Source organism: Lactuca virosa, chromosome 5 (genome assembly GCF_052849685.1).
Source record: "Lactuca virosa cultivar CGN04683 chromosome 5, Lactuca_virosa_CGN04683_v6, whole genome shotgun sequence".
Taxonomy (NCBI): Eukaryota; Viridiplantae; Streptophyta; class Magnoliopsida; order Asterales; family Asteraceae; genus Lactuca; species Lactuca virosa.
In genome coordinates, this window is record NC_136430.1 from 100737234 (window position 1) to 100754475 (window position 17242).

The following is a 17242-nucleotide window of genomic DNA, read 5'->3' on the forward strand; positions in this document are numbered from 1 at the left end:
GAGAAGTAACCTCTCTCCTGTCGAAACTCTGCCCAATTTGAGCCGGTTTCCCGACAAATAAACTCCTTTTCGTAAAACGAAACTCTGTCCGGTTCACCATCTATCAAGTGAGTTCATACCCCCGTATTTTCATAATTTCTACTGTTTTAAGGGGGGGAATACAAGCATAACACAAGAATTTTGTGTTATAAAATCATGATTCAAATCATGATAAAATAACATTAAATTATCCAAATATACTCAAAACATCAAACTCTTTTATAATCTTATATTTTTCCCCAAAATTCATAATTTGTATATATATATATATATATATATATATATATATATATATATATATATATATATATATATATATATATATATATATATATATATATATGTATGTATATAAATAAGATTTAAAAGGCTTAGGACTGATAACTCATTCTGGGTCCTTTTCCTTGTTTGGATGTGGGCTTATAATTCCGGTTATTTGTCCGAGTGTCGTTTAAATTTACTTGTATATGAAATTGTGTATGTATATAAATATAAAAGTTATTTCATCAATTCAAACACCTTTGTAACACGTTGAGCAAGGGGTTATATGCTAAATATAGTTATATACATATTCAGAAAGTACATATATATTATAATAGGTATAATTTATACATAGAACAATAATTCATACTACAAGAATACACAGTCATAAAAGAAAATAGGGTTTTGATACAGAACAAATCAAGGTTTACACTTATAAAATACATGTTTGAAATACTAAATCAAGAACATACTGTCAATCATTTATTTCAGAATGATTGGGTTTTCTTAACTAATATACATGTAACGTTTATATGCTTTTTATGAGACATTCAGGTTGTTTAATTCATTTTAGACAACCAAGGTAAAGCCCTGACATTATAACCAGAATCTCCAGCCTCGGGGATTGAAACAAGTTGTGTGTAGATCTATATCGGGATTGACAACCCCGCACTCAGACTGCTAGCTACAGTCAGGCATACACGTCGATGAGTGGCAATTGTTATCAACAGTTTAAACGCCCACAAAGCGTTTGTTTCAGGCCATCTGTCATAGTATGGTTATAAGAACTCATTAAAAAGATATTAACAATACGTTAGTGTATAAACAAGTAAATGAAAGTACACCTTCAAAGTACCAGTTTTCAGAATACAAACTACAATGGTTCAATACAGTTTTCAATAACAGCTGGCGGAGCCAGGCACACTCTCAGTTACAAGTTTTCATAAAGGAATACAAATACAAAACGTTGATACAAAGAGAACGGTTTTATGAGAATAAAACTACTTTTCATATACAACAGAAAATATAGGATTTTCTGGAACAGTTCACATATACAAGATACATATATACTCTTTTAAACATAAACACTTATGCACTCACTCAACTTTATGTTGATACTCTCTTTTCAAATTACTTGTATTCTCAGGGAAATAATACACAGGTACTCCCCGAGCTTTTGAGAAGATGGAGCTTTGTTGAGTCATATCTTCTTTTGTATAACTATATTTTGGTTCAATATACAATGATTGAACACATGTAAATACTTATACTTTTTAAATACAATGGTTGTTTGTACTTTGATTACTATGATGCATGTGTTGTGATACTACAATTCAAGTCCTCCACCCCCAGACGTTTCCGCCATCTGGTTTGGGGGTGCGACACTTCTTCTTGGCAATATCCTTTCACCACCAGTCTCGCTTTGTTACGAATAACATTTCCCTCTTTATCCAATTTGTTTCTAAATACCCATCTTAAGCCGACTACAGATGCATCCTTTGGTGTGGGAATCAGTCTCCAAACACGATTACGTTCAAACTCATGGAGTTTGTCTTGCATAGCTTGCACCCAATCATAGTGATCAAGAGCAGCATTTACCATCTTCGGTTCTACTTTAGAGACAAACGAATTAAACATGCAGAATTCTACTTGAAAGAATAAAGCAGTTTGCTTCGCTTTCATTTGAGAGTGTGTGAGAACACCCTCAGATGATTCACCAATAATTTGTGTTTTAGGATGATCCTTTGTCCATTTTAAAAGAGGAGGGTAATGGGGATCATAGGCAGGATCCAGCACAGCATTGACTTCTTCTTCCATTTCTGACATATCGCCTTCGTCATTTGTATTTTCATTCTCATTCTCCCCCTCAAATGGCGAACCGAAACCTATGTCAGATTCAGTGCTCTCCCCCTCAGATGGATCTTCATGGATTGGGGCCTTTGTAGGATTCTCCCCCTGGAAAGGTATGTCATGTGGTCTTAGAGTAGACGAACCCTCCCCCTGGATTGTTGAGCTTTCTCTTGGAGGACCATCAGTGACTGCATGATTACTTGCTACAGTAGGTGCGCTGTGAGACTGCTTCTCGGCTGGTTGATGAGGTTCGCTTTCGATGTTTTTAGCAGCTTCATCGAGGATTTTCTTCAAGTTATCGATTTTGTTATCTGCTGCTTTCTCTTCTGAGTTGGTCGCCTTTTCTGGTTCATCAAAGAGTAGCATGTATTCATCAAACAGGTTGGCAATAGGAACCGAGACCTGACCTGATTTTGGAAAGATTTCCTCCGTTGGACTTTCTGTTGTTTGCATTTTCTTCATATAATTGTCGTCAAAAGTTACATAATAGGTTTCTTTAATCTTCTTCGAGCGTTTATTTAGAACCCTATATGCTTTTGAAGTAAGCGAATAACCGAGAAAGATTCCTTCGTCTGCCTTAACATCAAACTTATTTCGGTTCTCTTTAGAGTTGAAAATGAAGCATCTTGAACCGAACACGTGGAAAAACTTCACATTTGGCTTTCGACCATTCAAGATTTCATATGGAGTGATGGCGAATCTCTTGTTCAGGAAGGATCGGTTCTGAGTATAGCATGCGGCAGCAATTGCATCAGCCCAAAAGTATAGTGGAAGAGAGGCGAAGTTCAGCATAGTTCGGGCTGCTTCACATAAAGAACGGTTTCGCCTTTCAATGATCCTATTCTGCTGTGGAGTATAGGGAGCAGAGAAGTTGTGAGTTACTCCTTTTTCAGCCAGAAAGTCTTCGAAATCTTTATTCTTAAACTCAAGACCATTGTCACTTCTTATATTTCGTACCATCTTTCGCAGCTGGACTTCCACTTGTTTGATAAATATCTTCAGCTTGGGTGTCGCCTCTGATTTCTGTTTAAGAAAGAAAACCCAGGTGAAGCGAGAAAAATCATCTACTATTACCGGTATAAATTTACTACCACCAAAGCTCTCAATAGCTGAAGGACCACATAAGTCGATGTGCAGTAGTTCGAGGGGTTCGATGATCTTTGTATTGATACGAGTTGGATGACTTTTTCGGCTTTGGTTGCCCATTTCGCATGCTGCGCACAGATGTTCCTTGTCAAATTTGAGAACAGGAAGTCCATGCACGTGATCACCAAGCACCAGTTTATTGATATCTTTGAAGTTCAGGTGCGATAGCCTTCGGTGCCACAACCAGCTTTCATCTGAGTTCGCCTTTGAAAGCAAACATATAACTGACTTTCCTTTTATCGGGTTGAGATTTAGAGGAAACATCTCCCCTTTTCGCTCATATTTTAGTAGAATTTTCTTTGTTTGTTTTTCAGTTATTTCAAAACCCTCATCGTCAAACGAGACTTTCAAACCTGTTCCTGCCACTAGTTGAGAAACGCTGATGAGGTTATGATGCAATCCTTCCACGTAGGCTACCCTTCGTATTGAGAATTCTCCGTTGGTGATCATCCCATACCCTTTGATCGTGCCATAAGAGTTGTTGCCGTATTTCACACATCCACCATCCTTAAGGGAGCGAAACTCCCTAAGTTCTTCCCTTCTTCCAGTCATGTGACGAGAGCAGCCACTATCAATATACCATTCTTCGTCAAACTGCTCGTCACTTATAACCTGCAAAATTAAGCAGATTTAGGAACCCAAAGTCTCTTGGGTCCTTGTGAGTCTTTTACAGAATAGGGAATTGCAACTGAAAGATCAACCATATATGTTCTTTTTATTAATGTGATTTCATCTTTTCGTTTTATGGTGTAAACTTTTATTTTATTTTTAACTTGTTTTAACCGGTGTGTGCTATTGTTAGTAGGTTTCTCAGTGCAGGTTTTCTTGGAAGATCTAGGGGTAGCTGACTTTTTGGTGTTTTGGATTTCAGTGTCTGAATACAACTTTCCTTTTCCTTTGACGTCCTTCACGGAGTTGGGTTTAGGATGAGAGTGAGGAGGATGGGATTTGGGACCGAAACTTGACTTTCGGTTCTGAGCTCTTGTATTGGGACCGAAACTAGACCTTCGGTTTTTGGCGTAGTAGATGTTGGGACCAAAACTTGTCTTTTGGTTCTCGTGACCACAAGTATTAGGACCGAAACGGGTCGTTCGGTTCGCCTGTCGGTACGATTGATGTTGATTGCTGGAATGAGACTTGGCCTGAGCTTCCTTTTTGAGAGTAGAAGCTTTTTCAGAGCAAACATAAGAGGGGTTTTGTGAGTGCCAAAACTGCTTTCTCTCGTTGAGATTTTTCATGTATCTTTTGTTCCTTTGTCATTTCTGTTCAGCAATTTGCTCTTGAGTAGAGTGAATGTTGGCCTTAGGCTTCGCTTTCTTCTCCTGAGCACTGGTTGTAGTTGATAAATTGCTAGTAGCTTTCAGTGGTTCCACTGGTATGTCTTTTGTACCACTTGTGCTGGGTTTATCGAAGCTTGAGGGTTTGTTGAGGGGTTCGGGTATGTATCGTCCCTTAACTCTCCATGAGGTTTGCTCTGACAGACCGACTGTTTCGTTTGCATTATCGATGGGAGCTGACCATAAGAAGTTATCACACCTTTCAGCGTTATCTTTGTCAACCATTGATTTTAGCTCTGCTGTTTGCTTCTTAGTTACGCCAGCCACAGCATACACTTGGTTTGGAGTTGTTTGAACCTTCTGATAGACGACAGCCTTTTCTTTGAGCTTCTTTAATTTGTCCTTTGACACCCGAGCGTATTCAACCGAATTTTCAGATATGAGGGGTTTTGTTGGTTCGGTTCCGCTTTTAATGAATTATGAACAATCGACAACGTCTTCTACAGAGATTTCACTCATCTCACTTTCCTCATCAAATTCAGAAGTGGTTTCTAAATTGATTTTATTTTCTGAACTCAATTTGGCGTTGGATGAGTCAAATTTCTGTATAGTCTCGGTCTTTATTTTCAATTTATCATTTTCGTCCAGCAAATTCTTAAGCATGCACTTATGCTCTTTAGACTCTATGAAATATTCAATTTTGTCCGGTCCATATTTTTAAGTGACAGAGATTTCATCCGAGGACATTATAGATTCACATTCAGCAATGATTTCGTCCTCCTTAAATTCAAGGAAGGGCAAAATCATTTTATGAATCTGTTTTCCTATCTCACAATCTAAATGTAACTGAGTGATATTAGTATATAGACGTTTAGCAATCAAACAGAAAACATTTCATTGTTTCAAAAATTTCAAATTGTCTCTTTGCAAATAAATAAGTTCATCCCTAGCCCTAATCAACTCTAACTCCTTCTGCTGAATCCATATTCTTCTCTCCTCACTCTTGGAAGACTTCCTGCTGAGTTGGTCAGTTAGGTTAGAATTGGCTAAGCGTGTTTGCATAAGACTACCACTTAAATTGGAAAACTTGTATTTTAAATCATTTAAGTATTTTTCATAGTTTATTATTGGTACTTTATGAGATTCTAGAATAGTGTGTACCTTCTTGATCAACTGATCGCAGTCACTGATCTTTTCACTCATGGGCTTGGCTGCGAAACATCTATCTTCCATGACCTTCGCTTCCTAATGCTTACTTTCGGTTGTAACCATTAAGCATCTCCCAGCCGACTTAGCAACTCCTTCTCTCGCTACATATGCTCTTCCATGTGAGGGTCTGCGTACCTCTTCATCCTCAGAATATGTAGACCAAACTTCCACTCCACCAAACTCATCTTCAACAACGTTTTCCTGCACAATCAAAGCATTCATGGAAACGTTAGCAGTTTTCTTCTTCTTTATCTCCTCCAGCTTTCTCATGTAGTAAGTCTCGTCATCTTCACCCTCCTTTTTCTCAGCCATCTTTCTCAGCATACAATCCTTGGCAAAGTGGTTCTTGCCATGACAGTAGTTGCAATCGTAGCCAGAGTCTCCCACAAGTTTACTCTCCTTCTTCTCATCGTCCTTCTGGGTGTTATTCTTCGGTTCTTCCTTCACCTTTTTAGAACTATAGCTTCCCTGCCAGTTTCGGTTCTTATTGACTGGGAATTTTCTGCGAGCAAACTTCTTTGGGTTTGTGACCATCATTGCATATTCTTCGTTGGATAGATCACACTCAGACAAATCAGATTCTTCCTCCTCGTTTGCTACATTCTTGCTTTTAGAAACGAGGGCCAGTGAACCCACACCTGAAACTACTTTTGCTTCCTTCGTTACCACGCTTTCCTGAGATTTTAGAATACCCATTAGTTTCGCCAATGAATATGATTTAAATTGCTCATGAGCCTTCACAGTCGAAACTACCGCCATCCATTCGGGCCTTAATCCATTCATGAAGGTAACCTTTTGTTCAATCACCTTCCTTTCAATGCCATGCTTCATCATCTTGCTGAGCAGATGATTGAATCGCTCAAATGTCTGAACAAGCTTCTCTTCAGGTTTCTGTTCGAAATCACCAAACTCAGAGAGCAAAAGGGTTTGGATCAAGTGCTCTAGATCTTCATCTGTTGAGTACAATTCTTTCAACCTATCCCATATTTCTTTAGCTGTTGTGCATGAACTCACCAGACGAAAGGTATCAGACTGTAATGCGAACCAGATCATCCTCATAGCTTTGACGTTACATAACACCTTGTCTTTTTCGTCTTGAGGCATCTTATCTTGGTCCGCCAGGAGTTGGTTATACTCTTTTTGAGTCTTGACTGTTCAATTTGTTCCAGAGTGAACAAACGGACCCAATGTTATTGCTTCCCAGATCAAGTAGCCATTGTCTTCAGATCCAACTACATAATCTTCGAAGTGATGCGCCCACACTTCATAATCTTGAGTGTAGAGTATGGGAATCCTTGTAGTTGATCCTATGCTGTTGGAGATGTTGATTGGATTGCTTTGAGAGTCATCGTGAGACATGATGAACGTATTCTGTTAGAATCAGACTTGTAACGTTGAACTTAGGGTTTTATCAAACACTAGAGATAGCGTCGACAGGAAGAAGACAACGTCTTTATATTGATAAAAGCGGAAACCCTACAGGATTCTTCAAATAGAAGAGATGCGTATGTATTACACAGTCTCCTGCTCTGATACCAATTGTTGGAATATTAGAGTTGTAGATCGATAGATTCCAAACAGAAAAACAATATTTAATCAAGTAAAGAACACACGAATGGATCAATGGTGTCGAATGATTAATAACTCACACCTCAGAAGAGCTCGATGAAGAACTTCGACTGTAGAGGTGTGCTAGGGTTACAATGCAAGTAATTTATGAGAACGATCAAATACCAAAGCTATACATGCATGCAACATTTATATTCTAACCCTAATGTTTACCCACGGTTGGACAGACCCAAACCGGGTTAACTAAATGGACCTATAGCCGAGCCCACAGACGCAACACCAGACCTAACACTTATTATAATGTTATTAATTTAATGTAATTAGAGTGGAAAATTTTAAAATATAAAATTTGAAATGGAGAATCAATAGGTTGACAGGTAGCATAACATTAGTTAGGTGGCCTAATAGGGTGACACATGGAAAAATGAGAATAAACATGTTTTTTTATTAGAATAGGGATATATATATATATATATATATATATATATATATATATATATATATATATATGTACACACACACATATTATACACACTAGTTTTGAGGACTTGCCTAATTAACAAATCTCTAAGACTATCGTTTTCTCAAATACATTTAACACACATATACATACATTATACACACATATATTATTGATTACATACAAATACACAAACAATGATAGATATATACATATACATTATACACACGAATACTTTTGCTTATACCAAATACACATACAACGATACATATTTTCTTGATTATACCACGTACACACACGTACAAATACCAAATTAATACATACACATACACAAATTATTATTAAAATGAACTTGTAGTCGCGAAAATTAGCGGCAAAATGACAGGTACGGTGTTGTGGTGGTGGTTGTAATTGCCGACGAATAGCATGGCAGTGGCGGTGGTGTCTTAAAACCACCAAAATCATGAAATTAGAATAGAAATGTTGGTCAAAAGAGAAAGAGAAAGAGAAAATAAGGAAGAGAGAATGCACCTTCGTCGGAGATGCTGAGTAATCATCATCGGTATGGTGTTGTGGTGGTGGAGTTCGCCGAAGAACAACCTTGATGTGGCGGTGCTGGATTTTTTGGTGCCTTGAAACCACAAAATTCAACAAATTAAAGTAGAAATTAAGGTCGGGAGAGAAAGAGAAAGACAAATGAGGGACGTCGAGGTCGTGAGCTGGGGTGGAAACAGTCTGACGAGCAGGGGTGGGAGGATAGTGGCATAGGTCGAAGATGTGGGTGAAAAAAAGTCATCCTTCTTCGGTGATATCGTATACTCGTTGGAGAAATCGAAACAGAAAAGCAAGGTAGGGGACTAGCAGTTCTAAGATGAAGTTGAATAAAATGGGGTATGCCTTTCGCGGCAACGCCTTTTAGTGGCATCACCGGAGTATTAGCGGCGATAAATTGGAGGAAAATGGACGTGCCTTTTCTTGTAAGTATTAGCTGTTGGATCAGGTAAAACACCTAGGGCGAAGATTGCTTATTACGCGAGTCCCATAGGTTGTGATCAATAGTGGCGATGTAGTTTTCGCAATTGTTGTTGTCACTAAAACCTATTCGTTGGATCATGGTACAAACGTAGGGCCAAGATTTAAAGTTGCTTGGGTTGGATCATCACCGGTGGAATCCATTACCGATGACCCTTTCAGCGATGACACATACTTTTAGCACCGACCCATGCGTATCTCGTCTAATGTCGTCGCTAAAGAACAAGTCGTTGCTAATGGCATGTTTTCTTGTTGTGTTTATTGAAGTTATACTTATCGTTTACAAGAAAATTTACTTTTAGTGGCACATTTTTGTTTGTGCAACTAGATTATGGTTTTATTGGCACATAATTTTATGTGCCACTACATTTTTAGATTTTGTTTTGGCGCCTCTAGTTCCCCCTAATAATTCCACTTAAAATTAAAGTCATTACACTTTAACCTTTCACATAACTAGATACATTTTCTCTAACTTTAGCCCTTTCCCCCTCCTTAGAAACTCGTGGCCCAAATCAGTCGACACAGCCCCTAATCGGCAATGGTCACCATCGGACGTTTGACCACCATTGAAGAATGAAGATGCAATCCCAAATTGAATCGGCACATGCTTCCTGACCGTGACGTAACTTCATTATGGAACTGGAACTGACACAGTCTTCCCGACGACGTCGACGCAACCCTACATCATACCTGTATACAATTCACGACAATTGTGAATTTACAAATTCCATATATCACTTGGGAAAAATGAATCATAGAAAGGTATTCTCTTTCTTTTCATTAATTAATTCATTCCCTTTTCGAAATTAAAAGTTTTGTAGCAATACAACAACATTATCTCTTTCTTATTGTCCAGTAATACCTTTGATCATCTCGTTTAGAGGAGCAAGCGGCTAGTACCCTAGTTGTAGTGATGCCATATGAACGTTGAACAATCAGTTTCAGATGGTGCATATATTATCGACTGTCCTTTTTTATTTTTTCAAGCACATAAGAAAACTTTCTCCAACAAGTTGAACATTGTTATCAGGCTTGAATGTTTGTAAAATGTTTTAAGCACAGTTGCTCTGTTAAGCACAAGTGACAATATACTATATCTTTAATTGTATTGACTAAATTTTGTCTTAATATTGTAGGCATAGGTGGATCCAATGCTTTAGGGTGGGGTCTCCCCTTGAAATTGACAAAGGAGAAAGCAACCGGCCAACTACTTGCCTCCACTCTCAGCCTTAAACCTCCATGTGTTAGTTTTGAACTCTCTCTACCTTTTTTCACTTGCATCCTCTGCTCATCTTAAGTATCAAGTATGTTTAACCTAATTTTTTATTCTAATTTTAAAATAATTAGACATATCCTTTGTGATGCATTATGTTTATATTTGTGATGATAAAAGGGGTTGAAGTTATAGTTATGTCATTGTATTAGGTGTTCCAATTTTGATATTCAATTAAGTTTCGTATTGTTTTATGGTTTTTCATTTGGGCATCTTGAATGCTATATTTCTTTATTAAGTCAATTGTTTAAGTAGCCACATGCTTTAACTTTAAATTCTCTTCCGATTTCAATAGCTAGGGATATGATGATTTATTTGTATTTGAATTTTTTTTCTTTGTCTTTGGATTTCATTGTTTAGGATGGACTTTGTTGTTCTTGTTTGTTTAGTTGGTTTTGTTAAGTTCATGATTTTGTCAACTATTTGAGTTCTAAAGTTTAAAATGACTAGTTTTTGTGACTTCATTAAAACTGTGAATTTGGCAGGAATGTAGAAATATTTTTAAAAGAAAATATCATTCTGACTCGGGTTGGTTATTTTTACAATACCAGATCAATAGCATGCCCCAACCAAAATAGCTTCTTGATTCACCAACCAAAATAGCTTCTTGATTCACCTCTGAATGTAGGTTTATTGAACTTTATCAAATGTTTGTCAAGGCTTTGACTAATTATTTTGATGCCATGTTGCTTCTAGATGTCAATGATTTTTCACTTAAGGTGATCTTGTCAACTTAAAAACTCATAATATTCAAATTTACTAATCTGTCCCTCTTGATTTTTTTCAGGTTCAAAGCAAATTTGGAGCTTCCTCCAAAGAAGCTGTAAACATTATGGTCTTTTTTCAATCATATACTTTAGATCCACTTCAAAAACAATGTATTTTCATTCATATACTTTTGATTCAATTATATCGTTTTATGGTCTTTTTTCAATACACTTCAAAGTATCGTTTTCAATAAATGGTATACTTATTTGAATCAACATTATCTATGTTTCGATCAAATCAGGAAATAAAAGGTGTTTAGTTTTGATTGTTATTGTTTATAGTTTACTTGTTTAAGAAAATGCCTCCTTTATAAGTTTTTATGCTTTCAAAAATGGTCCATGTTGCAGGTAACTATTACAAAAATGGTTCATGTAGTTGGAATAACATGACAAAAATGGTCCTTTAAAGATTTGTTACATAAATTGTACCTATGGCAGGAATATATTATAGAAATGATCCTTGTGGCAGGCAACTATTACAAAAATGGTTCATGTTGCAGGAAAAACATGACGAAAATGGTCCTTTTAAGAATCTGTTATAGAAATTGTCACTTTGACAAGTAATTATATATAAATTAATTATTTGTCTAATATTACCTAATGTATTACTAACAATTTTATTCTACATTTGTTTCTGGTTCCTTGTAGCTTTTCTATGGTTCATAATAACTCTCCTCTAGGAATTCAAAGATCCTCATCTAAAAGTCATCATGGCAACGGTAAGTATGTTCAACTAAGATAACCAAGTGATCCATAATTCTTTTTATGTTGTGATTATTAATGATATTCTTACGTATCTTTATGTGATTTCTTATTGTTGTATTATAGGAAATTTTTCGTAAGTTGGATAAACAAGTGGAGCAAGACAACAAGTATGCAAAGTTCATCTCTGTGTCAACTTTTGTGTTTCTTCCCGAACTAGTATCTAGTTTGATAGTTTAATATTTTGAATAATTAATAGCATAATATTTAGACTTCTTAAGCCTTTTGAGATATTTTGTTTTAAATTTTAATAATATTGTTGTAAGACAAGTTAAGTATTAATCTATTTATGTTTTTTTTTTGTTTTGCATTTGTTATCTTAATTGCTTTTTAATATTTATTCCATTTAATTTATAAAAAATATAAATTGGGCCTATTTTTAGATATAAATGTTTTATGGTAAAAAAGATGCCACTAAAAACATAAAATTGTTTTTATTTAAACAAATATATAGTGTCATAAAAATAGTGTCACAAAAGATGACAGTGCTATAGTGGCATAAAAAAATGTCACTAAAACCCAAAAGTGCTGCAACGACACAACCTAAAAGTGCAACTAAAGGCCTTTAGTGGCATCGCTTTTAGTGACACTTTTTTTTGTGCTGTTGATTTTTGAGAGGGTCTTTAGTGGCACTTTTTCAGGTCCGGTCCTCATGAATGAAATATCATCAAAGGCCCTGGACGAGCCAGAACAATGGGCCCTTATCTTTATTATAAGTTTTTATTTTTAAATAAAAATATATAATAATAAAAAAATTGGGTCCTGTATGGCTGCCCACTTTGCCCCCCCTCAACGCCCCCTATTACCTTTTGGTTTTTAGTGACACTTTTTTTTATGCCACGGTCATTTTATTTGTAGTGATTTTTTCTTTTTGGATAATGGTGTTTGCTGGTCCTAGCTGACCTGTAAAAAATGAAGTTTTAAAAGAAAACAACTTTTGTCCTAATTAGATCAACAGCTTATTTCAATGATTGATAATAGAAAATGCAATTGGGGGGTTATCATTGAGGATGGCCTTTGGTATTATTAAACAAGGGCATTTGTGGCTGAAAATCTTAGCAGACACTGTTAATCAAAGAACGCCAAAGAAAACTTAGCTTTCATGGATCTTTTCTGCTGATTTGATGCACTATAATATCATTGTTCATCAATTTGGCTTTAATATAGAGAAAAGAAAAAGCAATCTGGCTTCAAGTAGACCAAAGTCATATTATTTGTAGTGTTATTTATTTATTTATTTATTTAATTTTTTTAACTTCCATACCCTCCTAGATGTTCTTTTATTTTTATATTTTGGATACCATTACAAATCAGTTTTTATGGAATGCAGTTTATAAAGTACATACGAAAGTAAGTTGAGAATTTGTGTTTAGAAAAGTAAATATTTACATGTGTTCATTCTGCAATAAAGATGTCTATGGCGAACCAAAAATATATATACATAAAACAAAAGGACCCAAGAATTAAATATAATTGAATTAAAAGATAGAGCAAGTTTTGATTATTAGAAAATTTGATAATTCTTATTAATTTATATAAGTATAGATTGTGATGCAGATATTCTTAATTGGTGTGCCATCAAAATTTTCATTTTTGTCGTTTTATGATCAGTTAGCTTCAGCCTTGATTTCCATTATTGTCATCAAAAAATTAATTTCAAGCTCCATTTTTGTAAATTTGAAGCTCTATTTTTTCTCTCTCGTAGTGTGAGCTGGGTTCCAACGGATTACCCACGAAATTAACACTAAAAAGTTGCTCCTAGTATGTTTCCTACAATTTCCTTTTGATCTAAATTTATTTGAATAAACTATTTTGACGTTTTATATATTAAAATTTACTCAAACGGACATATAAATAAGTGAACGTCTCAAATTTAGAATAGCTCGTTTGCATAACGTAAAATCTGTTCACTATTATTTTTGAAAGGCAGTTTATAAATGGGACAAGTGTTTTATATAAAGGATGACGGATGTTCCAATTAAAAGAAAACCACAAGCAAAAAATGGAGTTGAAGTTCTTTTCATGTAAACTTTTATCATTTCTCCTATGTCTTTCCCTTGGTTTTTTCCCATCAATAAACTCTGCTGAGTTTTTTGATTGCATCTCTAGTAAACTTTCTTCAAACTTCACATCAACAGACATTGTCATCACCCCAGATGACACTTCGTACTCCACTATCCTTCAATCCACCATCCAAAACCTTAGATATTCCACCGACAAAACCCCAAAACCATTAGCAATAATCACACCCTTTTCATATTACCATGTCCAATCCACAATCATCTGCAGCAAGGCATCTGGACTTCAAATTCGAATCAGAAGTGGAGGTCATGACGATGAAGGCCTTTCCTACACCTCGCATGATCACACCCCTTTCATCCTTCTTGACATGAACAAACTCCGGTCAGTCACTGTGGATTTAGATGATAACACAGCATGGGTCGAATCCGGTGCAACTATTGGCGAATTATATTATTGGGTGTCTCAGAAGAGTAATCTTCTAGGATTCCCAGCTGGAGAGTGCCCGTCTGTAGCGGTGGGAGGGCACCTTAGTGGAGGAGGATTCGGTACGATGGCAAGGAAATATGGATTATCTGCTGATAATGTAATAGATGCATATATTGTTGATGTTAATGGGCGGATCTTGGATAGAAACTCAATGGGTGAAGATCTATTTTGGGCGATTAGAGGTGGTGGAGGAGGTAGTTTTGGTGTTATACTATCTTGGAAGATCAGCCTTGTTTATGTTCCACCGGTAGTTACAGTTTTCAGTCTTTCTAAAAAGCTAGACGAAGGTGGTACTCAGATTTTTAACAAGTGGCAGTATGTTGCGCACAATCTCACTAAAGATTTGTTCATTCACCTTGTAATAAATCTTGCTCCGGTGTCTAAGCAAGAAGAAAACAGAACATTGCAACTAACAATCAACGCACTGTTCTTGGGTACAGCTGATAAGCTTATAGAAATAGCCGAGGACAGATTTCCAGAACTGGGATTACAGAAAACGGATTGCATTGAGATGAGTTGGATAGAATCAGTAGTTTACTTTTCCGGTTATTTAAGTGGAGAAGGCATTGATGCTCTAAGAGACCGGAGACCGTGGCCTAAAAGTTATTCCGTAGGTAAATCAGACTATGTCAAGAAACCAATCCCGGAAGAAGCATTTGAAGACATCTGGAAATGGTGTTTGCAAGAAAATCTACTACTGGTGATAGAGCCACATGGCGGAAGGATGAGCGAGATAGATGCGACTGAGACCCCGTACGCACACCGGGAAGGAAATTTGTACATCATACAGTATTTCATGCGATGGACCGATGATGATTTCAAGGCATCTAAAAAGCATGTTGACTTGATAAGAGAAATACATGAGAAGATGACACCATTTGTGTCCAATAATCCAAGGGAGGCTTACGTGAACATTAGGGATTTGGATCTAGGTACAAATGGTAAGGGTGGATGTGGTTCAAGTTACGAGCATGCATTAGAATGGGGAAGCAAGTATTTTATGGGAAATTTCAGGAGGTTGGCAATTGTAAAAGGTGAAGTTGATCCAACCAATTTCTTTGGTCATGAACAAAGCATCCCACCTCTTGTATTATCTTATCCGTATTAGGTTATTTGATTTTAGATTAATGTGTAAAATAGTTAACTAGTATTTAAGTTATCATTTGTATTACGGCAGATAACTCGTTTGTAACTAATAAAAACAAAAGAACTCGCTTGTAATCAATAAAAACAGAAGGTAACTTTTTTGCAATTCGTGTTTAGAATGTAATTTACAAATATTAATAGTTCACATATAGCTAAGACATTTATATGGTCCACAACAGTATCAAAATAAAGTTTCTTTGAAAACCATTATGTATGCAAGAGACGGAAGAAAATAAGATTAAAAGTGTATATTGTTAGGTGCAACACCACATAAATTCATACCTTTAAATAAAGAAATTAGTAAAAACAAGAACTATAAAAAAAATTAAGTAAATGACCAAAAACATATATTTAAAATGCAGTAAGAAACTAAAATCATAACTTATAAAATACCAATAACTGAGTTTTAAAGTTATGATAGATGAAAATTGTTAGATCAAATTTTCTAAGGAAAGATGTAGTATGAAAATCTCCTATGATTAGAAGCAAAACCATTATTTTCGAAGGGAAATTTATTTTGAATCTTGTATTATATATTGAGAAAATTGTAATATATTTTAGTTTTAACAATTTTTTGTTTGGAAATAAAAAAATCAAAATGAACAATAACTTTTGTGTGTTGTAAAATACTTTCAAAATAAAACTTGTATATGATATATTTATGATCATAAAATGGTGATTAAGATTAATAAATATTTCCGTTATTTAATGTGTAATATATATATATATATATATATATATATATATATATATATATATATATAAACTTAGATTATTTTGTTTTATTATCTATTGTGTGCATGTAGGATTGATTCTGGACCAATCATTTTGGTTATTTTAAAAAAGTAATTAATTCATATTACATGTTGAAAATATAATGAGTATTAATCAAATATTCAGCATTTAATATGCATTAATTACTTTTTAAAATAACTAAAATGTTTGGTCCATAATCAATCCTACATGCACACAATAAATAGTAAAAACATTTGAACATATATATATATATATATATATATATATATATATATATATATATATATATATAGGGAAATGATCAAATGAGAACATCTAAAAGGTTGAGAACACGAGAACAAGTATATTTATTTGTGACTCTATGTATTCATTTGTGGAGAAATGATAAATGAATACACCGTTATTTAAGTTTTACTCCGTTCTCAACCTTTTTGATATTCTCAAATGAATACACCGTTATTTAAGTTTTACCCCAAAATTACATTTTTGTGCTCTGCTCCAATAAAAAAACAAATTTTTTTGTTTAAACATAACATTTTTAAGTAACTTTCAATCAACATATCGTCACTACAAGAATAGCCGTATTAGCGACGACGAAGCTAATTACAATAACATTTGGTCAACGGATTTAAGTGTGGTTGCTATAGTTCGCGTCACACCTAAAGGTGTCGCCGCTAATGCCTTTTAACTTCGATTTTTATGGTGATGAGGGACGTACCTGTAATGTTGGTTCTCGTTTATCGATTTCTAAATAGGGTTAATAAATAAATCGAACAATTATATAATTAAAGACTAACTTTGTAGGTTTGACAAGTGAATTAATTAAATAAAAATGCAATATATAGATACATAATAATAATAATAATAATAATAATAATAATAATAATAATTGGATTATATAAGTCCAGGGTTTAAATGGTAATTTATGGTAATCAAATATGTAAGTAAAGTTGGACTTATGGTGTAATTCGTTAGCATGCAAGAACTGAGGGACTAAAGCTGCCAAACTAAAATTTCAACTTGTCTTCTTCTTCAAAAAAAAAAAAAAAAAAAAAAACCTGCAGCTGATACATTTGTAAGGCCAATTGATTCATAACCCCAATTACTTCCATTGTTGACCCGAAGCACTAAATTTACCCCATTTGAGTCCTATACCCTACGTAAAGAGTTTAGAAACATAAAGTTA

The 17242-nt window shown here is 35.0% G+C and overlaps 1 protein-coding gene and 1 long non-coding RNA gene across 2 annotated transcripts; both read left to right on the plus strand.

The window, feature by feature from the left end:
- The first annotated feature begins 10043 nt into the window (after nucleotides 1-10043).
- LOC145116363 (uncharacterized) lies at nucleotides 10044-11948 on the plus strand. The gene is made up of 4 exons (XR_013712042.1): nucleotides 10044-10148; nucleotides 10905-10995; nucleotides 11533-11603; nucleotides 11713-11948. It is a non-coding gene; the product is annotated as an uncharacterized LOC145116363 (long non-coding RNA).
- Nucleotides 11949-13322: 1374 nt separating this feature from the next.
- LOC145115523 (precondylocarpine acetate synthase 3-like) lies at nucleotides 13323-15406 on the plus strand. Its single transcript, XM_079051817.1, has one exon. It carries the CDS (start codon nucleotides 13616-13618, stop codon nucleotides 15260-15262), a length of 1647 nt encoding a protein of 548 aa, XP_078907943.1. The 5' UTR covers nucleotides 13323-13615; the 3' UTR covers nucleotides 15263-15406.
- Nucleotides 15407-17242: the final 1836 nt, after the last annotated feature.